The sequence below is a fragment of the Sceloporus occidentalis genome, unplaced genomic scaffold, assembly GCF_023333645.1.
Source record: "Sceloporus occidentalis isolate IW3139 unplaced genomic scaffold, rSceOcc1.0.p SCAF_1, whole genome shotgun sequence".
NCBI classification, from domain to species: Eukaryota; Metazoa; Chordata; class Lepidosauria; order Squamata; family Phrynosomatidae; genus Sceloporus; species Sceloporus occidentalis.
Genome location: NW_028316981.1, coordinates 57,365,059 through 57,391,377, shown reverse-complemented (window position 1 = coordinate 57,391,377; position 26,319 = coordinate 57,365,059). Strand labels below are relative to the sequence as shown.

At 39.2% G+C, this 26,319-nt stretch overlaps 1 protein-coding gene across 6 annotated transcripts in view; it reads left to right on the top strand.

The window, feature by feature from the left end:
• LOC149321445 (filamin-B) overlaps positions 1 to 24,801 on the top strand; it is a 108,577-nt gene extending 83,776 nt beyond the window's left edge. For 2 of the 6 annotated variants that reach the window (XM_089521805.1, XM_089521796.1), the window contains 18 exons: positions 1,797 to 2,044; positions 3,916 to 3,999; positions 4,640 to 4,742; positions 5,509 to 5,649; positions 8,065 to 8,193; positions 9,057 to 9,230; positions 10,095 to 10,253; positions 10,521 to 10,724; positions 11,799 to 11,951; positions 12,430 to 12,552; positions 15,060 to 15,326; positions 15,998 to 16,135; positions 16,230 to 16,345; positions 19,098 to 19,230; positions 20,394 to 20,570; positions 22,049 to 22,267; positions 22,478 to 22,681; positions 23,097 to 24,801. In XM_089521805.1, coding sequence (XP_089377931.1) covers positions 1,797 to 2,044; positions 3,916 to 3,999; positions 4,640 to 4,742; positions 5,509 to 5,649; positions 8,065 to 8,193; positions 9,057 to 9,230; positions 10,095 to 10,253; positions 10,521 to 10,724; positions 11,799 to 11,951; positions 12,430 to 12,552; positions 15,060 to 15,326; positions 15,998 to 16,135; positions 16,230 to 16,345; positions 19,098 to 19,230; positions 20,394 to 20,570; positions 22,049 to 22,267; positions 22,478 to 22,681; positions 23,097 to 23,284 — 2,960 coding nt within the window. In that variant the 3' untranslated portion in view covers positions 23,285 to 24,801. Of the gene's footprint in view, positions 1 to 1,796; positions 2,045 to 3,915; positions 4,000 to 4,639; positions 4,743 to 5,508; positions 5,650 to 8,064; positions 8,194 to 9,056; positions 9,231 to 10,094; positions 10,254 to 10,520; positions 10,725 to 11,798; positions 11,952 to 12,429; positions 12,553 to 13,423; positions 13,655 to 15,059; positions 15,327 to 15,997; positions 16,136 to 16,229; positions 16,346 to 19,097; positions 19,231 to 20,393; positions 20,571 to 22,048; positions 22,268 to 22,477; positions 22,682 to 23,096 lie in introns of those variants that run through there. The other 4 variants (XM_089521814.1, XM_089521787.1, XM_089521833.1 and 1 more) reach the window with 3 other exon arrangements.
• The last annotated feature ends 1,518 nt before the right edge of the window (positions 24,802 to 26,319 follow it).

Genomic DNA, 26,319 nt, shown 5'->3' with positions numbered 1-26,319 from the left:
AAAGAGAGCCCTCCCTCCATGATAACTGTCACCCTTCAGCATGTGAGGGAGTGAACAGGCAGGCCCAGCTCCACCAGGGCTAGCCTGAAGAAAGAGAGCCCTCCCTCCATGATAACTGTCATCCTTCAGCCTGCGAGGGAGTGAACAGGCAGGCCAAGCTCCACCAGGGCTAGCCTGAAGAAAGAGAGCCTTTCCTCCATGATAACTGTCATCCTTCACCCTGCGAGGGAATGAACAGGCAGGCCCAGCTCCATCAGGGCTAGCCTGAAGAAAGAGAGCCCTGCCTCCATGATAACTGTCATTTTTCAGCCTGTGAGGGAGTGAACAGGCAGGCCCAGCTCCACCAGGGCAAGCCTGAAGAAGAGCCCTCCCTCCAGTCCATCTGCCTTGGTCCAGGCCTCAGAGGGAGAGAATAACCACTGGACTTCATCCCCTTTCCCACCACCATTCCCTTCTCTTTTTGTGTCATGTCTTTTAGTTTGTAAGCCTGAGGGCAGGGAACTGTCTAATTAAAACTAATAATTGTAAGCCGCTTTGATAGCCTTTAGGGGTATAAATACCAATAATAATAATAATAATAATAATAATAATTTTTTGTATTTCCCACCTCTCCCTGTGGATCGAGGTGGGGTTACAAAAAGAATAAAAACCACAATACAATACAAAATACAATATTATCTAAAAATACAGTCAGTAAAACAACAATATTACTACCAATCACTAAAAAGGCCAAATTGTCGTCAATTTTCCGTGCCATCAAGTCAGAGTGGGAATGTTCCATAAAATCAGCTATAAAAGGTCAGGTGGATAGGCCCACTGGAAGAGATCTGTCTTAAGTGCCTTTTGAAAGGCTTTTAAGGTGGTAATGAGACTGATCTCTTCCAGTAAGTTGTTCCATAATTTAGGGGCTGCAGCTGTAAATGCTTTATGGGAAGTTGTAGTTAGTCTAGTTTTTATATGTTCCTATAGTTTCTTCCCTGATGTTCTAAGAATGCGCGGGGCAGATTGTGTAGGGAGAGACGTTCCCTTAAGTAACTCGGGCCCAAGCCATGTAGGGCTTTAAAGGTAATAACCAACACTTTGTATTGTGCCCGAAAGCTGATTGGGAGCCAATGAAGAGATCTTAATATTGGAGTAATATGGTCAGATCTTGACAAGCTGTAGAGACGTGTCATAATTTCTGCAACGTTATCACAAACCGTTCTTGAAGAGTTCAATTTGATTCTTTAATTATATTTCACCTGAAAACCATTGCTATATTGTACAAATCACAAAACCACCTCTAGATTAGGGTGGGTGTCATGTGGTCCTCTAGCTATTGCTGAACTGGAAGTCTGGCCAGTTTAAGCCAGTGGTAAGGAACGGTAGGAGCTGAAGCACGCTCAAAATCTGGAATGCTACATGATTCCCACTGTCTCTATTCTTGCTAGAATATGTTGATCTAGACTCAGAGACTGGACATTTTGGTGCATCATCTGTATGGATCTTGGCAAAATTGTTCAATAATGGAAATGTCAGTTAAATGAGAAATAGGCCTTGAGTGCAGTTAAATTTCTCCTTAGTTCTTCCAACTTCACAGGCAGCCATTGAACACTTGACCTATAGCTTGGAGGGGCCCTTGGTGTGCATTTCCCTGTTATAAAGTGTTATATCAATATCCTTGTTTCTGAGGGTGCAATTTCAGTTTAGCTTGCTGTGTTTGCAGTGATTCAGATATCCAACAGGAAAAAGCATGCTTCTTCCTTGACAGAAGGTATGAAGAGGCTGGTCTGACATTCATGCCAATTACTTTCCAGGTCCTGGCATTGCAGCCACAGTGAAGACTGGAGAGGAAGTTGGCTTTGTAGTAGATGCTAAATCTGCAGGCAAGGGTAAAGTGACATGTACAGTCTTGACACCAGATGGTACGGAGGCTGAAGCTGAGGTCATTGAAAATGAAGATGGAACATACGACATTTATTATACAGCTGTTAAACCAGGAACTTACGTAATTTATGTCCGCTTTGGTGGAGTGGATATTCCAAACAGCCCCTTCACTGTCGTGGTAAGAGGACTAGCTGCTCAATTTTGAAACCATTGAAGTGAACAAGAGTTTTTCTGCTAGAGAGACAAATGGCTGGCAGGATAGTTTTAACAAGCTTGGCACTTGTTGCTTTTCATATTCATAGTAGAGTTAGGCTAAATGTTTTGCCCATATTCCGTGTGGCAAAAATGGTGCTTTTTTCCAAGTTACACACATGACAAATATTGCACCACAAACCTTGTGAGCATTCCTCTTTTTTGTACTTTCTCAGCATCCATTGTTCCCTTGATCTTGCCACTTCTATGCTGTAGTCTCAACCACTCAGGAATGCTGTGGTCAATAGGAAGTGAACAGAATGTCTGCTCAATACTGGTGATTTTGTCCCTGGGAGCAAACAAACATGAAAGCATGTGCTGAGTGTAGTCAGTAAGACGAGGTTAAATAAAAGTTACCAAGAGTGCTGTGCCTGTGTAAGTGAACTTATTTTTCTACAGTAAGCCCCCATATCTGATCAAGGAACAACTTTTAGTCCGCATAAAAAATTTACAAAAATAACCCCTCTACTAGTTGCTCACATTTTTAAAGCGGTAATAGAATATCTCAGATTATAGCCAAGAACTAATTTTGCTTGAGATTATTTTGAGAAGTTTCAAGATGAGGCCCACATCATCCCAGCTGTCTGGTATGCATTCTTTTCAGGGTTGGTAAAAAAACAAGAGTTTTTTCAAAATAAAACATGGCTCTGTTTTCTTTTGGGTTTTTTTGCATTAATTTTTTAATGAAAAAATCCTGCCTATTAATACTGTGATAGATTAGTTTATGTATTAAAAAGCTTGATGAACTATGTTTGAATGCTTTCTAGCATTAACAATACAAAGTTATTGTGTGTTGATATGATTTACATCTTTCAATAAACCTTTGGGAATTATATTGACAAGTTGGTAGCTTATATATAGGAGTATAGGACTACATTAATATAGGGCTAAATCAGAAAATTAAATAGCAAAATGCACTTCAGATGTTATGGCCAATAGCTTAAATAATAATTGTTCTTTAAAAAGTGCTCTTTTAAAGCTAGTTTTTTTTTTACTGAACTTTAGTTAGTGGAAGGATTTGTTTTTAAAAGTCATTTGTTTTAAGCCAGATTGGCTTAAAAATGAGCAGGATGCAGAAGGAAGATCTGGAAGACTCTTCTCTAAAGGTTGACAACTGGTGTCCCATAGCCAATTTAGCTTCTGAAAAGACATTGCTTGGCTATTCAGTTGCTAAATAAATGAGGGAAAATTAGGGTTGGCTGAATTAGAATCACGGAATCATAGGTTAATCTTCCAAATCTTCCTTCTGCATCCTGCTCCTTTTTGACTAGAGTGAAAGAAGCCCTTGGCCTCAGTAGTCAAGAAAGAGAGCTGGCATTGGTTCTGTTTTACTAGCATGGTTGTTCTGAATCAGCTTTTGGAAAGCAATGGCTCCATGACCATATCTGGCCACTCAGTGTTGTTGTCAGCCACACTACTCCCTCCAGTATATACCCACTTCTCCCTCAAGATGTTTGTGGGGTTTTGGGCTGAGGCAACTGGGAGGCTGTGTGCAAAACCAGTAGCCATTATAACTTCACTTGGTGCTCCTGGCTTGCTTCAAAGTACCATGCAACTCATGCATCCTACTCTGGACTTAGATAGTGTTGCCATCCGTCAGTTTTTCCCCCTAGAACTCCTATGCTAGTTTGGATCCCATTTTGGGCAAAAAGAGGGATATAAGTGCAATTAATAAATGAATAAATATGTGTTTATATGTATATTAGCTTTTGGTGTTTTTATATGCTGTATTGAAGGAAGATTTTTTTTTAAAAAAACCCCCACAAACCCTATAACTTGCCTTTCGCCACCAACCAGGCTACAGATGCAGATGCAGACGAAGTTGCAGTATTGTCTCAGGAACCACTAAATGCAGCCTGTCCCCCTGGATTCCAACCCTGGGTACACAAATTTTGTTTCTGTTTTTAACACTTTCTTCCATGCTCCATTCAAGAATTGACTGCCTCTTGGGATTGCTTAAGCTTGCTTTCATGTCATATCTTCATGGTGGTCAGTACTCTACCTTGGGAAAGCTCAAATTTGATTCAAAATCTTCCTTCATTGTTGTGCTAATGCTGTTTTGAACAACTTCTAACATCACAATCATTTCAGCTATGGAACTCTTTCCTTAGGGAACTCCATATTGATTTCCTTCTTGCTGTAAGATGGCAAACAACACCTTCTGGAGTATTGCTACAGGATCACTTTGCTGCTGTGGCCTTAAGTTCAAGTGTCTTTTCTTCCTTAAAAAGTTACTTTCTTCCAGACCGAGGTCAACTTTTTTTAGATGGAGCTATCTTATGTCTTGTACATGTCCAAGTGTCTTTCATCTTCACTCTCTTATTTGTGTGTTTAAAAACATTCTCTTCTGAACATGTTCCATTTAAAAGCATGATTGGGAACAAAGATGTGTTGTGGTCGGCCTCTACAGCTGAATAGCATCTTCATTCTGGATTGCAACTGTCTGAACTCATCACAAAATCAAGCAGACTTTTTTTTTTAGTTGAACACAAAAAATGACAGTAACTTTTTTGTGCCTTAGGTCACAGAAGAACCTTATGTACCTGATGGTGGCATGAATGGTATTGGGTTTAAACCCTTTGATATGGTCATTCCTTTTGCAGTAAGAAAAGGAGAAATAACTGGTAAATAACTTTCCACACTCATTTGATTATTCTCTATCAAATATTCAGTTCTATCAAATATTCAGTTTTATTTAGCTTGATGACTTCAAGTAAAATTCCTTGCATATTTATTCTCTCTCTTTCTGTGTGTGTGTGTCTTAATTATCCGGTTATTTCTTCATGCAAGTGATGCATAGAACTAATTTTACAATAACTGTCAACCTGCATTATTGTTCAGTTTAATCACATGATCCTAATAGATGTTGGAGGGAGGATGGAAAACAAAGCCCTCCTGAAATAGCTGTTATTCGCCATAATCCTGCATTGTGGGTGCATCATATTTAATCTTCTTTTGAGCCTTGTCCAGAGCAACAACTCCTGTTGTTGTTGTGTGCCATCAAGCCCTTTCAGACTTACCTGAACTCCAGATGTAATGTTCTGATGGTATGACAAATGCTACGTGGTCCAAATGAACAATAAATGTGCCTGTCTCTAAATTAGTCCTGAAGTATGTGGCTTAGTTGAAAACTTTGGAAGCTGTACTCTGTTTACTGCATAAACTAATAAATCTCTCTGCATGCCTTAAAGGACAAAAAGGAAGCCCTTAAACAGAGGTGCAGAACAATCTTTGAACTTGGTATCTTTTTATTTTTTTGCACTCTTGTTTGGAAGATTAAATTGAAGAATACAATGCAGGACTGAGAATAAAAATTTCCTGAGATGTATTTTTGTGTCTGAGAAAAAAAGTATTGTGCATTTGAGTATTATTTAATCTTTCTGTTTTGAGGGGAAGTCCACATGCCCTCAGGAAAGACGGCAACAGCTGACATTGTGGATAACAAGGATGGCACTGTCACAGTTAGATATGCTCCTGTTGAGGTTGGATTGCATGAAATGCATATCAAATATATGGGTAACCATATTCCAGGTGAGTGTCAATGTGTATATTGCCTTGCAAGAACTTGCTGGGAGAGTAGAGCAGGAGAAGTATTGCATTTATGCCACATTTGCTTTGGATGGTAACCCACGTCAGTTCTCTGGCTTTGGGTTGCATTGTTCTGTAGCATGAATTCTTAGTGGGTTTGCTGCCTGTGTGAGACTTAATTGGATTTGTGGCCCTCTGTGTAATCCAACTGATACTTATAACTTGAGTGCAAATTTATTGAAAGTTAAATAAAAAATTGAAACGTATGTGTAAAATTTTAGGTCTTTTTTTTTGGGGGGGGGGGAGTGTTAATTTGCAGAAGGGATGAGGTCATGAAGAGCTAAACCAAATTTGAGAAATTACTAGGGTGGCAGAGTGACTGCTCGCATCATATTGTTGGCTGGTTATATGAAAAAAAAAGCTTGAATAAAAATCCTTCTGAATTGCCTTTCCCTGTTGCTGTTGTTGTTAACTGCCCCTGAGTCAATATCATGGCAACCCTGTGGATGAGACAGAGACCTTTCTCTGTGACCAAACAGTAATAGCTAAGTTAGGGTTTACCACATGGCACTTAAATTGTATATCAGTATTGTCTAGGGGAAAAAGCTAAATAGAAAATAAATCCTCAATAGATTAGATTTTGTATGTGAAGTCATGGTGTACTGATATAGATACAACCAAGAATCCTTCATGTTTTTTCCCTGGTTTTTATGCTAGTGCTTCCCTTGTCCCTTTATGGAACAGGGCAGACATGGTGATGTCCTACCCTTGTAGTTGCAGACAGTTGCCTAGTGTGTAGTATGAGGTGAATATCCTTTTCTCAATCATTCCTACTCTGGTCTCCATTAATGGTATGGATAAGTACTAATTTCCTGTTGGTAAAGGCATTCTGCATCAGGGATGCGGTGGCTCAAGTGGTTATGATGCTGACTCTGTTGATTGCAAGATCAGCAGGTTGGCAGTTTAAGGCCCAGGTGCTGTGCGACAGAGTGAGCTCCCATCACTAGTCCCAGCTTCTGCTAACCTAGGAGTTCGAAAGCATGCAAATGCAAGTAGATAAATAGGTACCACTTTGGTGGGAAAGTAAACAGCGTTCTGTGCAATCATGCTGGCCACATGATCACAGAGTAGTCTCTGACAATGTTGGCTCTTTGGCTTAGTAACAGAGATGAGCACCGCCCCTTATGGTTGGACACAACTTGACAACCTTGTCAGTGGGGAATACCTTTACCTTTAAAAGGCATTCTGCAGGTCCAGACTGCAGATAAAAAGTTAAAACAGCTCTCCAGTTGGTAAATTAGGACATTGGGTTTTATAAAATGTTTAGGGAAATACTGATTAGAAATGAAAAATATGCATAGCTTCAGGGTAGTGTGAACTTTGAAGCAGAGCTAAAACTATAACTTGAGAAGCCCATACAACATGTATGGTTTCTGTAGATATCCAGCGTGGCTTCGTAAAATGGTTTGGGTTTTTCATGCACTCAATGGTAGTTTGCTTGATGACTCTGGCTAATTCCAAGTTTCATTGGCAAAGGCCATGCAATTGCTCTCCCTCCGCCCATAAAACATCTGTTATTAAATATTCTATGTACATTTTTTGTACAGACGTGAGAGATTAATTTAATAAGTAAATGTTGTATATAGGCTGGGTTTTAGTAGACTTAAATTTGCATCTAGTCAGTGTGTGAATAGCCAGCATCAGCTGAAACTAGAAAACTCATGTTGGACAAGGATTAAATCAGTGGAACTGAGCAGCATGCCTGGAAACTCATCAAAATGTTTATGGAATACAGTGGCTTCTGTAGAGTGGTTTACAAGACTCTGTAGGATTGGAGGGAGCATACCTTTGAATACCAGAAGGGTGTTGTATTTCCCCCCTAAAATAACAGCGAGAGAGGACAGTTACTCTTGTGTCCTATTTGGTGGCATCTTTGACCTTATGCAGAGGGAACTCCAAAAGGAAATATACAAAGGAATTACAGTAAACACCAGAGATTAAACTCTTTTTAAAAGAATCTTTAATTTAACTCTTTTCAATTAAACTCTTTTTAAATTAAATTAGATTAAATTAACTTAAAGTCTTTTAAAAAGAGTCTTTAAACCAAGGAAGTGGGATGTATCATTCACTAAATATTGTTTGAGTTACATTAGTAAAATAACACACACAAGAGAAATGAAAGGTGTGTGTGTGTGTGTGTGTGTGGTTCCAGTATGGCTCTCGACGCTATCATGTCCATTAGCCCAAGCCATCATAGCCAATGGTGAGAGATGATGGGCATTGCAGCCTAAATACTGGTGGTCCACACATTCCCCACCCTGTTTTAAACTTTTTGGACAAAAAACATTTTTTCTACTTTGGAGAAGAGTTCAAAAGTCTATTGGTGTGTGTTAAGTGTAATATCTTTGTTTTCTGCAGAGAGCCCCCTACAATTCTATGTGAACTATCCAAACAGTGGAAATGTGACTGCATATGGACCTGGCCTTGTCTATGGTGTAGCAAACAAGCCAGCAACCTTTACCATAGTCACAGAAGATGCTGGTGAAGGTAAACACTGAGCTGTTTCATTACGAATTCAGTGATATCAAAGTGAATCTTGCTTGTTTTGGAAACTTAAACCACCAACTAGGCAAGGGAATATTTGGAATGCAAGCTGCAAGCCAAATGCTATAAACAGACTTAAGGGAGGTGAATAGAGCTAATTCATCAGTTTCACCCTAATTTGCCCAGTTTCACATTAATTCACACATGAAGTTACCCATTAACTTAAGGGGGTGTATTAAAATACTGGCACCATGTTTAGATATAGTCAGCAGGACTGGTTTGTATATTTGAAGCACTTTGCAGACTATATGGTGCATTATAAATGTCCTATCTAAACTTGAAATGTCCCTTTTAAGCTGAAAGCTACCCAAAGCCACAAAATAAGCTTCATGGTTGAGCTTGGATTTATACCACCGAGTCCTTTAACCAAACACAACTATTTTGACATGGTGCCATATTCTAGAAGTAATAATGGACATTACTTCCATAGAATTGGAGTTGGTACAGAATCTTATAGACCAACTAGTCCATCCTGCTCTTTCATGCAGGATATTTAGAGCTGATTTGAAAAGTAGTTTGGCATAGACATTTGTTAATTAAAAATTTCTTATTTGCTGTACTTCAGCATTTTTTAACATGAGTTGCACATGAAGAATGTTGATGCTGAGAAGGTTAGTTGTGATGCTCTATCAGGCCTTTCCTCAAGGGTCCCGCACAGCTGTAATTACAGTTTGCCTCCTCATTTGCGTCCCATACAACTAAAACAGAAAATTGCTCTTAATCTGAATTGGCTGGTTGCAGTCAAACTCTTGGGAAATAGAAGTTGCAAAATCCTGGAAACATTTCTTTCTCCTCATTTTTAACAGGTGGCTTGGACTTGGCGATTGAGGGTCCCTCAAAAGCAGAGATCAGTTGCATTGATAACAAGGATGGTACTTGTACAGTCACTTATTTGCCAACACTTCCAGGAAACTACAGTATCTTGGTCAAGTACAATGACAAACATATTGCAGGAAGCCCATTCGTTGCCAAAATCACAGGTATGAGCAACTTTTAAATAATAATAATAATAATAATAATAATAATATAGTTTATTTATACCTCCCGCCTCTCCCATGGATCGAGGCGGGAATACAACCTTAAAAGACACTTAGTACAATTTACAATACAGCAATAAAATACTAACACTGAATTGACCAAGAATTCCCATGGAGCAGTTACTCATGAAGAGTTGGTTTTAAAGCATTTGTTGTACTTGGTCACAGTTTAGTAATCTAGCATATTGTAGTGTAAATTCATGTAAAGAAAGGGATTACCATTTACACTTAGATATTCTGTCCAGGTTGCTTTCTTTTCTTTAAAAAAAAAATCCATGTTGAGAAGTGACAACTTGGTGTGGTGGAATATTGAATTACTCAGTCTCTGTGCCAGGGCTGGACAAAGTCTGGCCCTTCAGCTGTTGTTGCTGCAGTTCACATCAGTTCTAGTCAGCAGAACCAGTGGTGAGAACTGCTGAGAGCTGCAGTCTGCCAGAATTTGGAGGGCTGCCATTTCACCACCCTTGCTTTCTGCCATGTGCCAGTGTGAAAGTTTTATAAAGTTTTCTCTGTGTTAAAAACCGAGGATTAAGTATAAAAATTGAATTTCAATCTATTCTCTGTAAAAGCTCCTGAGAGTGTTCTTCAGTTATTGCTTATCTAGATTTCCAGTTTCTCCCGTGAACTTCTGAAACAGATGAGCAGCATGTATCTTTCCATTTTTCACTGATGCTTTCTCTCTAAAATCAAAGCTGAAAGGTACACAAGTGGTTTAACCCAAAATATTAAGATAAAATGATTGGCAAGCATGTTGCTGAAGATTTGTTTAGTATATATTTTCCTAATGGGGAATCTTCTTTCCTAAAGATGACAATAGAAGGCGTTCTCAAGTTAAGCTTGGCTCTGCTGCTGATTTCTTGCTGGACATTAATGAAACTGATCTTAGCCTCTTGACAGCCAATATTAAAGCCCCATCTGGCAGAGATGAACCTTGCCTTCTGAAAAGACTACCAAACAACCACATTGGTAAGTCCCTTGGGCCTTCTCTGGAGGTCTCTACATTGGTGTCTCTGGCTTTGGGTGGCCTTTGGTACATTAATTGGGGTCACAGTTGGAAGCTGCAGTAAGCTTCTTGAATGTGTTACTAATTTGGGAATTTGAGAGTAGTGATGCTGTCTTGTTTTTTGTTGTGGTTTATTTTTTATTTTTTGTGGAGTGGGGGAAGAATTGATAGGAATTTTTTATAAAGTGGAATGGTATAAATTTGTCTCACCAGCAGCTTCATTCTGGCAGGTATCTCATTCATTCCACGGGAGGTGGGAGAACACCTGGTCAGTATTATGAAGAATGGAAGTCATGTACCCAACAGCCCAGTGTCCATTATGGTGGTTCAATCTGAGATTGGTGATGCAAGAAGAGCGAGAGTTTCTGGACGTGGATTGGTGGAAGGACGCACGTTTGAAATGTGTGACTTCATTGTAGATACAAGAGATGCAGGTTAGTGGTAGTATTCCATTCTGCAAATCTCTGGCAGTGACCTCATGTTGGCTTAATGGATAATGCTGCTCCCTTGTGTGAATGATTGACTCCTATGTGAGTGAAGGACATAGTATGCTCTGATTCCAACAGCTGAAGAAATCTAGATGTCATTTAATGGCTTCTTCATTTGACCAGCAAATTTAATTCATTCTCTCTCTCTCTCTCTCTCTCTCTTTCTCTTTGTGTGCATCTTCGGGTCTCCTATTGACTTATGGCAACCCCATGAATTTCTAGGGTTTTCATAGTTCTGCCAGTTTCTTTCTCTGAAATCTAGCCTACAGAGGATAAAACACATGATACCTGTGTAATTTGTATAATCATGCAGATGATAAAACACATGATACCTGTGCTATTTGTGTAATCATGCAGAAGACAATACTGTATTTTAAAATTTATTACACAAAGAGAATATGCACACGCACACACACCAAATGTATAACTACTTAGTTAACACCAAGGCAAGCAGACAGAAAGTTATAAATGTGTGATACATGATAACAAAATATAAATACAGATAAATGTGTGGCAATAATTCTGGTAATACACTGTTTAATGCAGTCTTCCTTAGGTGCATAACTTTATAAATGTAATTCTTGTGGCCTCAAACAACCAGGCTGGCTTTTACAATAGTGACATCTCTTGTTCTTTCTTTCCTGAAATTTGACAGTAGTTTGAAAGCATCTAGAGTCACCAGTTGTAGACAGAACACCTGACTTCTGTATGGTTGTTTTTATATACTTACCGTATCTACCCACCCCATTCATGGACTGTACACTGGTATGCATGGTGTGCCTAATATTAGGGACTTCATAGAACAGGTTTCGATCGTCTTTTATTCTAATAATTTTTGAAAGGTAAAATTCATGGGAGTATATCATAAGAAGAATATCTGGCAAGGTTGTATCTCTTACTGATTTGCCAGTAACATTTGAAATCTGTAACATCCATCTTAATAAAGATTTCACTTAAGGGAACACTTGAGCTAGGAGCTCCTCTTAGTTGCTGGCTCTCATTGCAACTGCTCTTTTCTAGGCTATGGTGGGATATCACTGGCAGTGGAAGGACCAAGTAAAGTGGATATCCAGACAGAAGATCTAGAGGATGGGACTTGCAGGGTATCATATTTCCCAACTGTTCCTGGTGTTTACATAGTGTCAACTAAGTTTGCTGATGAGCACATCCCAGGTAAGAGGAAAGGAAAAATTGGGTGAGATAGGAGCTGCTATTTTGCTAATGTATGAGCAATGATCACGTGGAGTATAGATTGCATTGGTGATTTGTTAAGATTTACTGTTAGGGTATGAAAATACTTGAAGGAGTAGATTGATGGCAAAAGTCTGCATGATAAGATAAATGAATTTTGTAAAGTCACTTGAACCTATGGTGTTTGTGAAGTTGTCTCTACTTCAGCACATTGCTTATTCTTCCAGTTTCAGAGAACACAGAAATGGCTGGTCTGCTACATGAAGCTAGCCATGACTATTTATTTGTCTCCTGCTTAATTTCCTTTTTGAGTGGGATAAGATTCTAAGCCACTGTGACAATAACACTTTTTGCAGCCAGTATTTTTCTCAAAAACCCTCTCAGCTGCCTATATATATGTCTTGTTTACTTATGCTCTGATAAATGCAACTTAGTGTGATCATCTTTGTTCTAATTAAAGGGAGCCCTTTTACTGTGAAAATAAGTGGAGAAGGAAGGGTGAAGGAAAGCATCACTCGTGCCCAAAGGGCTCCTTCTGTGGCCACTGTTGGAAGCTTGTGTGATCTTAACTTAAAAATTCCAGGTAAGTTTCAGCCTCTGGTATAGTTTAATGGCATCTGATTAAAAAAAAAAAAAGGGGGGGGATGTAAAACAAACAGGGCTTCATTTAATAAGTCTTCTCTATTATATTTATTTCCCCTGGAACAAGAACAAATAAGTCATTGAATTTTCTGAGTGTTTGGCTCAGTTAGTTTGTAACAGACAAACTTCTGTCCCATCTTTCTTCCAAGAATGGGACTCAGGATGGTTTCAGAAAATGGGAAGTCTGAGCACTGCCAGTCCCCATGAAAAATACACTTAATTTTTATTAATGCTTCCAGTATGGAATGCACACAATTGTTTGTTAATTTTCTTAGCCTCCATGAGAGAGACTTGGCTTTAGATCTAGATCGAGTGAAGTCTAATGCTATACCTACTAACCCAGAATTTTAATTCCCTTCTCTGTTAGAATTAAGACTGCATTCTGCCATTAGAGTAAGGTTGCTTCTTGAGGTGCTCTCTTCCAATTTTGTTTGTGTAGATGGGTGGGAAATTGCTGACATAGCAATGTGTTTTAGTGTCTGTTTTTTCATGTAGAGGTAACTGTAGAAAAGACACATAACTTGTATTTATTCTTTCATTCTTCTAGCATGAAACCCATAGTGGTAAAACTTGTTTGCCTTTTTTTTAGCTTACCCTAAACTAAATATCTAAAATCTTGGCATGTAATCTTCTCTTCCTCAGTCAAATATTACACAATCTGTGTCAGAAATTCAGATTAGATGTTATTCTTCTGCTTGCTTCTTTTTGCTATATATTGTGCCATCTTCTTTCTTTTCTTTCTCCACTACTCTAACCAAATCTTGCTTTTCCTGTCTTGTGTTCCTCTCTCTTTCTCTGTTGCCATCTTATAGTTACATGGTTCCAGATGGCTGTATGTCTGGAGAGACTGTCCTATCTTTCATATCACTTCAGTCCCACTTTCCTGTGTGCTGAGCAGAGGGAAAACTGCCAGACTCAGTTGAGAGAACTGCAGTGTCCCATTTTCACTGATGCCCCAACTAACATCAGAAGACAAAGTTTTCAGTCAGTCTGTTTTTGGGATCTGCACAAGTATTACATGCATGGTTCTGTAGTGGTTGTGGGTATGTTTAGTACTGAGGTTGTTCTGCAATTGTTGTTGTTGTATGCCTTCAAGTTGTTCCTGATTTATGGTGACCCTAAGGTGAACCTAGCACAGGGTTTTCTATGGCTGAGAATGTGTGACTCACCCAAGGTCACCCAGCAGGTTTTCATGGCTGACTGGAGAGTTGAACCCTGATCTCCAGAGTCCTAATCCTTGTTCAAACCAGTATCCCATGCTGGCTCTCTTGTTCTGCATGTGCACCCCATATTTCAGCAAAGCCCTATAATTATTATTTATTTTTGCAAATATTCTGTGTAATCTGTAATGCTCAAGTAATAAGACAAAAATTGCTTTTTTTTTCTTTTCAGAATGCATGGAGCCTAAATATCACATTCAGCAGTTAATAGTGTTATAAATATAAGCAGTTTTTTCTCTGTGCTCTCAATTAAAAAAGACCATCCGTGTAGTAACTAGGAAAATAGTTAAAACATTGGTAGGCTTGTATTCATTGGGAATGGCGTGAGCATTCAGAAGGGGAAGGGTTTAAAATATAAATCCTCCATTTGAATATTTGTGACCCATTTTGGGTCTAGCTGAGGCTCCTTTCAGTATATATCACACTCTCCAGGAGTCTGTTTTCCATCTCTTTCTGTGAATCCCATACTTTGCAAGGGCAGGTGGAGGACTTAATATTTTAGGTCAGTATCAAACTCCATATTTGTCTGTTACAATATTGTGTCTTCTGATTTTCAGTAGGCTTAAAAGTTACAAAAATGGATGCTGGGATTCAGAAAGAAATTTTCTGCTGAAAACAGCTGGAGGTTATTGCTTGTTCCCCGCCAACTCTGTTCAGGGGTGCAGGCTCACTGCCAACAGAGACACTGTCTTTCATGTGCAGTGCGGAAACTTATCAGCTTTTTTGAACATGCATGGGTGATATGTTTCAAAGAGTGCTCACTGCTACTCTTGAGCAAACAGTTGGTTTCTCATCCATATTATATTTTTTTGATTTTCAAAAATGTCTGATGGTTGTACCTCTGGAAGTTAGGATCCCTGATGTATAAATCTATACCTGGTAAAATGGATACATGCATGAGTTTTACATAAGATACTGTGTTTGTTTTGTTTTTAAATGCTTGTGTGCACTTTGTAAACCCTCTGTCCCCAGTCAATGTTCTCAGTCAGAAGGCATTAGAATTCACCAGGAATAGTTAAGAACTTCAGTTGCAGACTTAAGCAGACATGGTGAGTTCATCCATAGGAGGCTTTACATGAGGACGTTCTCAAAACAGCCAATGTGAATGGAGCCTCCCCCCCCCCCCACTATAAAATATTTGATATTTTCCACCCAGTGAGTGCAGCATGACCAAAAACAAAATCTTCCTGCTTTCCATTAACACTGGACTCTTTTCTTTTCTTTTTAGAAATTGATATTAGCGACATGTCAGCCAGGGTAACTAGTCCATCAGGGAGAATTACAGATGCAGAAATTGTAGAGCATGATAAAAACACATACTGTGTCCGCTTTGTACCTCAAGAAATGGGGGTCCATACTGTTGATGTGAAATACAGAGGGCAGCATGTTCCAGGCAGTCCATTCCAATTCACTGTTGGACCTCTTGGTGAAGGGGGAGCCAATAAGGTCAGAGCTGGTGGTCCAGGACTTGAAAGAGCAGAGGCAGGCATCCCAGGTAAGACTGGTGCTGATATACACCTACATACATGACAAGGGTCTGGTTTCTTGCAGTGGGGAATAATGGCTCATATCCTGTTAGTGGCATAAGCCCACCTTATGCCTGCCTATGTTTTTTTTAATTGTTGAGGATATTGGTATTCTCTTTCTCTGGTATTCCCTCCCTGCTGCTGTTGAGCCACTGTAGCCCTCACTAGCTATTCTATGGCTTGTGGAGTGCTGGTTGGAGTGGGCTCGAGGATGTGTCTGGCTATGTCCCTGTAGCCAGACATGAAATGATTACCTCATCTGTTGAGAACTTTGGATGGCCTTGGTGGATCTCATCAGGTGATGTAATAATTCTGTGTCTGGCTAGAGGGACATAGCCAAATATTTCTCCCATCTCTAGCCACTTTTACCATGGAATGACCATGACGAGGGACTGTAGTGGGGTCAACAGTACCAGATGGATATTGAATGGCCAGATATAGCATATGAAGAACTGCTGTGCTGTGTTGTGTTAGCGCAAAACTATAAACCAGTAATAATATGACTTATCATTTTTGGTTTGCTTTGGTCATACACTTCTGGACTGGTTACAATGCATTTTCAGAATGTTATCCCAGTAGTCACAAGAAAGGGACTGAAAGGTGATAATGTCTGTTTCTAATTGTTCTATCTTGTCAACAGCTGAATTCAGCATATGGACGAGAGAAGCTGGAGCTGGAGGGCTTTCTATTGCTGTAGAAGGTCCAAGTAAAGCAGAAATTGTGTTTGAAGACCATAAGGATGGATCTTGTGGTGTATCATATACTGCTCAAGAGCCTGGTATAAAATTTAATTATTAATGACCTGAAATATTAATGAATTGAGGTACAGTTCAGATTCCTTGTTTGCTTAGTGAAGTTATTTTGTTTTTCAGGTAACTACGAGGTGTCCATCAAATTCAATGATGAGCATGTTCCCGAGAGCCCCTACTTGGTTCCTGTGATAGCTCCTTCAGATGATGCACGTAGGCTTACTGTTATGAGCCTTCAGGTGAGACACAAGGAAATATCTGTGCAGCTTACCACAGGCTGATTTCATCCTTGTTCTCAGGCTCTTACACTTACTAGCAGAACTTCTCAGGAGGAAATCCTTGGCAAGCAATCAGGCCTTTCCAGTAGGGGAACAGCTCCTTATATAGATCACTGTTTCACAGTATACCTGTTCAGGAAAAAAAAATAGCCAGTTGCTATATTTTCCTAACAGCACTGTTGTGGTGGTGGTGATGTCTTCAAGTCATTTCCGACTTATGGTGACCTTGTCGTGGGGTTTTCTTAGCAAGATTTGTTCAAAAAGGGTTTGCCATTGCCTTCCTCTGTGGCTGAGACAGTGTAACTTATGCACAATCACTCAGTGGGATTCTTTTTCTGAGCAGGAATTTGAACCCTGGTTTCCAGAGTCCTAGACCAGCACTCAAACCACTAATCCAGTCACTAGCCATGACATTACCTGTTTAAGTATTTCAGTTTAGGTCTGTTCAGGCATTTCACTGTAAAGGCTATAATTTGGCAGCAATTGGAAATAATAGTGGTCAGTTAGCCTAATCACATCAAGATAAGGCATAGAACTAACCATTTTCCAACCAGCTTGCCACTGTACATGCTCACACAAGTGGGAGAGCAATGCTGGTGGGAGGAGATTTGACTGACTCCAAGGTGCCTATTTCTTGAATGCTTGGCATCCAGAATCCTCAGAGATGAGATGGTATGAAGAGGTGGTGTAGAGAATTGCTACTAAACCCTAGGAGCTGGGCATTCATGAAATAGTAGTTCCCACCTCTTCCTATTGCTCCCACTACCTCAATTTCCAGCATAGGTTCACTAGTGGAGCTATAGGATTGTGGCCCAACACTGAAGCATTTAGCTGTGTTCTGACAATGCATGTGGTTAAAGAGATTGAGCTCAGGGGCGAGGACAAAGCAGTCATTCACAGTTGTGCAGGTGTCACAAAACCACAGGTTTGTGGTTCACATGGTTCCTTAGCAGCTGCCAAAGGTGGAGTGAATGTCAGCTCTGTAAAGGCTTGAGTCTATGTGTAGCCCTTTATCTTTTTTTGGGATTTGCATGGAGCTTAATGCAACATTTTAGACATGCCTTAAATGTAAGTTGTAATGAATCTGGATGAGAGACTTGGTTTCAGCCAAACTCCAGCTAGTATGTGTTGGCTTTTTTTTTTTCACCTTGAAGGTAGGCTGGTTAGATAGTTAGATTACACAGCCACACATAATCTATGTTTTTGTGCACCAATTCCTGGTGTATCAGTACACTTTTCTAAACCAAATCACCTCAGTAAGGAGGAGTTACAAGGATGCTAATTAGCTGCTGTGGTACTGATGTTTTTCTTGTGTTTCATTTAAAGACTCCTGACAGAATGTGTGGTGTCAGCTGGTTTTAACCCTGAAGAGAGAAATAAAATTGATTGGCATGAGGGTGGGTGAAGAGAGGTGATCATTTTCCACAAACAAGCTCCCCCCCCCCCCACACTCTATAATTTTTTTGACACTTTTTAGTGTCCTACTTTTGTTTTAAGCTTTTGCTGATTTCAGTTAATTTCTCTCTTGAGGAGAAAGCTGTAAATGGAATCACAGGTAAGCTATACACTGAAAGCAAAGCATTGTGCTCTAATACTACCAGTGATACAACTTGAATTTTCCAATGGTTAAGAGCTGGAATCACACAGATATATCACCTGGTACTGTGTCTTTATATTTATGTACATGTATGTGATGATCAGTATTGTGCAGCATATTATGTGTTCTTCTGATTCATCAGTACCAGAAACGTCCAGTAGCACAGCACAAATAATAGTTTCCTTGAACAGAAAACTGCAAGTACTATGCTAGATGGGGATGTAAAAGCCTTTTGTTCTTGGCAATACTTTAAGCTGTACATGATGAAGGGAGATCCCAAGTGAATGCTGAGTTATACCAAAGCAGGCATAACATAGGGAACTGAACATTTGAACAGTACAAACCTTTTCTTTCAGGAATACAACCAGCTTTTCAAGGGAAAATCATATCACTTTGTCTCTGGAAGCTACATGAAAACATCAGGGCATTTCTTTCTAGTTTAAGTCTTGTAGAGGGTTGAATGTTGTCCACTGAGTAAGGCAGGGGTAGGCAACATTTTTGACCCGGGGGCCGGGTTGCTGTCCCTCAGACAACTGGGGGGCCGAAGCCAAAAAATAAATAATTAAAAAAATTATATAAATAAATAAACCGGGACAAATGTAGGGCAAAGTTTTCAAATGGAGGACACTTTTTTTAAAAAAAATGGAAGACACGCGAAAAAATTTGCTAATTTTTTAAAAAATGTTAATATAAATGCATGTTTCTGAAGCTTCTATAGACAATTGCCCCCTTTGCCCTCACGTGAGAGGCCAAAGGCCCCGGCAGCAATCGGCGGCAGGACTGGGCTGGGGCCGGTCCCAAGGCCTCGCCAGGCCGCATCTGGCCCGCGGGCCGCAGGTTGCCTACCCCTGGAGTAAGGCCTTCATATCTATTAGGATAAAGTACTGAAGTCGTTGAGCAGAAATGTTTGTGCAAACAGCATTGTTTATGCTGACACAGTACAGATGAGATACTCTCCATACTACAGCTAGCATCTTGGTTCCATGATGCTTTTTAGACAAAGCGACACAAAGTTTTTCTCTCTTTCAGAGGTAGTGAATTACTGAATTGTTGCAGCATGTTTTTCTTGCAAGCCAAATGTCAGAGTGTGTGTTAATCTTAATGTCACATTCTTAGGAGTCTGGGTTGAAAGTTAACCAGCCAGCAGCCTTCGCAATTAGACTTAACGGGGCAAAGGGCAAGATTGATGCTAAAGTGCATAGCCCAATTGGAGCTGTAGAAGAATGCCATGTTTCTGAATTGGAGCAAGGTAAGGAAGCACAAAAAACCTGGTGAAAATACAGAATTCATTAAGTACTACAGCAGTCCAGTGTCTGAGCCTTCACAAACTGAACAGATGCCACTACATACAAAGTAAGAAACATGCTCAGTGGTGATTAGGTAGTTATTTTGGAACCCAAGTACAAGAAGCTCTCTTTCACAAAATTTTGAAAACTACTTCCATAACCAAAAATAAGAAACTTGTGAGTAAAACCATTAGAGTTTCTGTGCTTTGTGTAAAATCAAAGTATGTTTGTGCATAGGGGAGCACATCAAGTTGAGTAATGTCAGAGACATCTTAATGGCCTGGTGGGGTATGATCTTTTTATCTTTTATGTAAAGCAACAGCTGGTCCCAATTCCCATCCTGCCACACAGGTGATTGTGTCCCTTCTTGTTTTTTAATATAACTCTCAAGCTGATTCTAGCAGTGTCCTTAGTTTCTTTAGATAATTCTGGTGGGGCATGTATCTGTTGGAAAACATTAGCAATGTTTCCAGAACAATCATCAGGCCAGTCACTTGTTTTGTAGAGCAGAATATATTCTACTATTCATGTTGTTGTAATGTGCCTTCATGTCAGTGCCAACTTAAGGAAACCATATTCTAGGATTTTCTTGGTGAGATTTTTTCAGAGAATGCCACTGCCTTCCTCTAACCCTGAGAGTGTAACTTGGTAAAAGTGACTCAGTGGGTTTCTGTGGCTGAAAAGGGATTTAAACCATGGTCTTCCAGTCAAAGTCCAACACTCAAACCATTAAACCATACTGCCTCACTAAAATTATTTACAAGTCCTGTAATAATAATCTTTACCAGAATAAAAAAAACTTGGTTGTCAATGGATGTAAGTAAGTGTTTTTCAAATGTTGGCCTTAATTTCTACCAATAGTTTTTGTCTCTTACTTGACAGTGATGAAATAAAGACTGGTTTAAATATGCCAGCTCAAATTTTGGTGTATGTCTTCTGCATGGGCAGGGCTGGCCCTACCATTAGGCAGAATGAGGCACCGACCTCAGGGAGTTAATGCTTCAGACCAGAAGCATTCTTTGCCAAGACTATAAATCATGGAAGGCTGATATGCTGTAGTTTAGGATGATAGGTACACTCTACTTGTGGCAAGTTGTAAATAACATTTTTTGTATATTTGTTACAGATAAATACGCTGTTCGGTTCATTCCACGTGAAAATGGTATTCATTCTATTGATGTGAAGTTCAATGGGAGCCATGTTGTAGGCAGTCCTTTCAAAGTAAGAGTTGGAGAGCCAGGTCAGGTGGAAAGCCCAGCTCTTGTTACTGCCTATGGTCCAGGCCTTGAGAATGGCATAACAGGTAAACTCCCCCCCCCCCCTTTTCTTCTTCTTCTTATGGTATTGGAATGCTAAACAGTATTTTAGTCTCCAGGAAGACAGCATTCCTTGTAATCAGCTAGCATGAGTTTTTATTTGAACCATGAATTATGAAAAAAACCAATATCTAGCAAGTGCAAGACAAGACGCCAAACCCATTTGAACAGTTTTCCTGGCAAGGGAGATAAGCAAGAAAGCTATCGATATTATAAGTTAGAGTCACAAGAGACAGAATATGTTAATCATGTTTAAGATCGTCCTGGTTTTATTTGGGGGGGTACAGGAAGTTGTTGGAAGCTACAAACTAAATACATTGAAGTATGTTATACAAGTGGGGGAAGATAGGGGAATGTTTATTGTATGTCAAGATATATTCATAACAAGAAATATAATGTGGTTGGATAAGTTGGTATGAAACTCAATAAAAACATTGGGGGGAAAAAAGAACAGTTTTCCTGAGGTGTGATCCTCTGGCTTAGCACTAAGTTAAACAATCACAGATGGACAAAATTGTTTTGAGCTAATTGGCGTTCTTCAAAAGGACACTTTAAAACCAGAGTGGACAAACTTTGACACTATGAGTATAGTTGGCATCTGCCTGCCTTAGAATGACCAATAACAAGGGACTGGGAGTAAAAACTCTTGTATTAAATGATGGTGCCTATACCTTTGGAGAAATTAAAATTGATTGAAACTTGGCAGATCAGGTGAGTATCACTTGTCAGTTAACCAACAAAGTATTGATTGGTCATAGCTGATTCTTAGTATTTTGGATACTGTGTTCTGTACTATGTTTTGGATACAGTGTTCAATGTTGACTCAGTAGCAGGATTCTGTATGGCCATGAAGACTGATTAGTTTTGGATCACAGTCATGTTCTAAAGATAGCTTTTTGTACAAATACATCCAATTTTGTTTTGTTTTGTTCCGCTCTTGTCTTCACAAATTTGTCCAATAGCAGCTGGAAGTGTGAAATAGTATTTGAGAGACAAGTTTGTAGTTCCATCAAGAATCACAATGAGATTTTTCCATTAGCATGATTCAGACAGTACAAATAGATGATATAGTACCACTTCACTTATACATTCTGGTAACATCACTTGCAATGGACTAGTGTAAAACTTAATTCTCTGTATCCATGCCCAGTAAAATACAAAGGATGTGGGGAGGAGCACATCTATAAATATAAGTCAGTTAAGAACTACAGCTTTTCATGATCTTGCATCTGTGGTATATGCTTGACAAATATGTGGCTGCTAAGATGGAATGGCGTTAATAATTGAACTTGTGGGATTCCCCCTATATTTAGTATTTATTTATTTGATTTATATGTTATCTTTTTTTACAATAATGGAACTCGAAAGTTGCTTACAGTAATATTAAATAAAGAGTACATTTAAAACAAAGTTAAGATCAAAGATCTTAACAGGATTAAGTTAAGTTTTGTACTTTGCTTTCCAGGGTTACAGTCCATGTTTACTATAGACACCACCAAAGCTGGCCCAGGTACCCTTGCTGTTACCATTGAGGGCCCATCAAAGGTGAAAATGGATTGTCAAGAAGCACCTGAGGGCTACAATGTCATGTACACACCTATGGCTCCAGGAAACTACTTAATTGGAATTAAATATGGAGGACCTAATCACATAGCTGGTAGCCCTTTCAAAGCAAAAGTGACAGGTAAGACAAGTGAGCCAGTTGTAAAAGTTCTCTTGTGATCACAGTTTGGACAGGGGGGGGGTTCATAGTGCAAAAGGTGAGAGTGAGGCACCATTCTCTTGCCTTTAATATCTGTTTCAAATAGCTGTAAATTCTTATATTGTTGACTTAACACCAGGATGTAGGCATACTGCTAAACTGAGCTCTAGTTCATTTCACTTCCCTTTTTAGGTCAGCGATTGGTTAGCCCTGGTGTCTCAAATGAAATGTCTTCTATTATGGTGGAATCTGTCACCAGATCAACAACTGATACCTGCTACAGTGCCATTCCTAAATCTTCATCTGATGCAAGCAAAGTTATCTCCAGAGGTGCAGGGCTCTCTAGAGCTTTTGTGGGCCAGAAAAATTCTTTCTCCGTAGACTGCAGCAAAGCAGGTAATCTATTAGAAAAAACATGTGGGGGTTTCTTAATAGTTTGGTGGCCAAACCTGAGCTTTGCACCTGGGAAGTTTTATATCCCAGAGAAAATGTTTGAATTGTCATTGACAGTTGAATATCAAGTCACCCATTATTGCATACACCAAGGAAGTAAATGAACAGACTGCTGAGAAAAAAATATTGGAACTGTTGTGTCATATTTTGGGGCTACCTAAGAAATGTGCCTGGTATTGGGTGTCTATCTTGTCTGTATAATTAGTATGTAAATATATACTTATATACACATATATGGTATATACACTGTCTAAACATGCTAAAATTCTTAACATTTATTGGCACTCTGGAGCTGTTTAATTTTGGTGGCAGTATTTTTTGTTCTCAATGTAATGTTAATCTTCTCTTTCTGCCTTAGGTTCGAGTATGTTATTGGTTGGTGTCCATGGACCTACAACACCTTGTGAAGAAGTATCTGTGAAACATTTGGGAAACCATCAATACAATGTAACATATGTTGTGAAGGAGAAGGGTGACTACATTCTAGCTGTGAAGTGGGGTGAAGAACACATTCCTGGAAGTCCATTCCATGTTACTGTTCCTTAAGGTCACTTTCCAAAAGATACAACTCTCCACAAATGAAATTGTACAATGCAATACTGTGAGCGGTCCTACAAGAAACAAAGTATCTTCCTATATGCACATTTTTAATGTTCCCCATTAATGTTTTTAAAGTATCCCCTTCTTTTGTCTTAAATATCACTGCTATAGAGTGTAATTGTCATATTCCGATTGTACCTTTCTGAATCAGTACAAAATCATGTAATACTGAAAGATGCTGTCTTTGTGTGTGTGCGTATTTTAGATTTTACAAGTTAAACTGGAATTTGTCATGGATAATTGGGTATCTTAAACTACTGATTTATGATGGAATTTTTTAGACTGGAAACATTTCATTTAGTTGTAGAATATCACTTCGGCTTTGCCAGTTGAAAGTTCTTCTGTAAAGAAATGAGGTTAAAGTGGTACTTAATGTGCCTTTGTATACTTGATTGATTTTTAAAATAATACCTAATAGTGAAACCCAAAATTGTGTTAACAGCTAAACACTGAAGTGCTTTACAGAATCCTTGGCTGTTTATGTTTGAGGAAAATTAAAACTGCTTGCTTTTTTTTTCCTTAAAGGGAATCAAAAGAGGGTATTGAACTGTTGCCAGAAGCTTTGATCACTACTGTCCTCCTGTGCAGTTATAATGCTGGTTTGCTTTTAACCATGATGGTTCTTGACAGGCCGCCAAATTAGGTTGATGATCTTACAGAGATGCACCTTTCTGAATGCTCAAGATCAATTGTGATGCATCCTATACAACCTGCAATAATGTTTAGTGCAAAAATAGCTGACTGTTTCTGCTCACAGAATGTTCATGAAGCTCAATTATTGGCTATATTGTAAAGATGTTTAATTGCCCAACACAGTCCAGTCCAGTCCAGTAAAAAAGTATCTTGGGACATAACCCCAAGTAAAGATGATGTGAAGTCTTTCTAGTCTAAGCAGTTAACCATTAAATGACTCTCTGAATGTTTCTCAGCTAGTTAAAAAGGCAAATTACTTGAGCCCTTTCAAAGAAGAACATTAAGTCCAAGGAATTCATATACAGATGTTTATTTCCTTCATTGTTTTGGCAGAAAGAAATGAATACCTGTCTGTTCTAACATTGGAAATGACAAAAAAATTTTCAAAGATCCATTCCAAACATGCAGGTAATAGTTACTACAAAGCTGCTGTGGTTTTTAGCAGAATTTTCTCAGAGCTTTAAATGTGCCTGATGGAGGAATAGACTTAATTAGAAGTAGCTTTGTTCCTTTCCCCCTGTCCAGCAATTTTTTTTAACTTGGTAAACTTTTTTTTGTAGTTTGTATATCAGTGCACTAAGTTAAGCACAGCTTCTTGGTGGAGAAATAGAGTAACAGGATTTTAACTGTGCTGTGTGCCTTAATGTGAAATACTCACTACATTGTAAACTATTAAAGAAAAGCAAAATAAACTGGAATAAATGCAAGATTGTAATATTGTATCTCATAACTTATTAAAAACTACAAATGTTTGCTTCATGAAATAAAATGTGCATGTTAAAAAAACAAACTCGGGTGAGCTTATCAATATTGGTTTTACTGTGGTTTATATCTAATGGAATAATTTGCTTTTCACCATTATGTGAAATTTCTGTTGGTTGTTCTTGGTAGGAACTGTAACCTACAGTAGTACAGGCATAACCCATGTTACTTTGTTTGAGTATTAACAGATGTAAAGACATTCTGCAATACCTTTGACATTGAAAAAAATCTGTAGCATAAGCTTTTGTGGACTCCATTCCACCTCTTCAGATGCAAAGCCTTGCCGTCTCAAAGGTGCTACAGGGTTCCTTTATATCTTTTCCTATATTTTCCACTTAACACAGAGGGAGGCAAAAACAAACCTCAAATGTTGCCAAAACTCAGTGATAAGGTCTCTTCAAGTCGGAAATAAGTTGGAAGGCACCCAACAATAGCAGCCTAAAAACACAAGTTAGCAAAGTATCTAACAGCAACAAGGAAATCTTAAGTACAGAGCAAAATCATCCCCCCTCCTTCTCTGTCTGTAGAACTTGCTTTCAGCAATAACAGCAGATGCAGCCTTTAAGCTTCCTAAAATCATAGGGATGTCCCAACCTGTCTCTAAACTAGTCACATCCTATCACTTTAGCATGCTAAATACTAAATATTTTAGGTCAAGAATGGGCAACATGTGCCCCTCCACAAGTTTTCAGGCTGTGGCTCCTATGATCTCTCATCATTGGCCGTTTCATTAGGTTTGGTGAACACTGCGATCCTACAATAACAATCTAGGGGATCACAAATTGTCTACCCAGTTTAGGTGTTAAAACTAGCATATGAACTGTGGATTAAATTAATAAATGGCATGAAAAACCTGTGCTTGATGTCCTGGTCACATGCTGACAGTCATCCTAGAAAATACTTGAGCTAGAGAGAGAGACAGTATAACATCTCATCTTGATCTTTGAGTAAAAATCTGGTTGCAGCTGAAATACGTTCTGCCAGTTCTGATTCCCTCTGTCCCTGGGGGAGAGGGTTATCGAAAGCTCTTCCAAACAGTTAATCCAACACAGTGGTCTCCAAACTGTGTGCTTTCAGAGATTTTGGACTTCACCTCCCAGAAGCCTCAGCCATGTTGGCCAATAGTCTGGGATTCTGGGAACTGAAGTCCAAAATCTCTTAAAGAGCACAGCTTGGAGACCACTGAACACCTGGACAGCCTCCAGGTAAAGTAGAGAATTTGGTAGAGTTACATCATCAGCAGGATATAACGGTAGCTTCATAAACTTACCAAATGCAGTCATGGGCTATGTGAACATTCATTAGCCATTAACCTTTACTGCCTTGTGATTTAACACAGCTCCTAAAGGATGTATAGTTTTCTGTGCAAAACCAAATCTTATGCTGAAGTTAAGACTCGTCCATTGGTGTTGTAATAGTGTGTGTGCTTCAAATCGGACTTTATTTAAAGAGTGCAACCTGCTCCAGCCTTGCTATGGGATTGCAAGAGTTTGTAGTCCAACACATCTGGAAGGAACTAGACTACC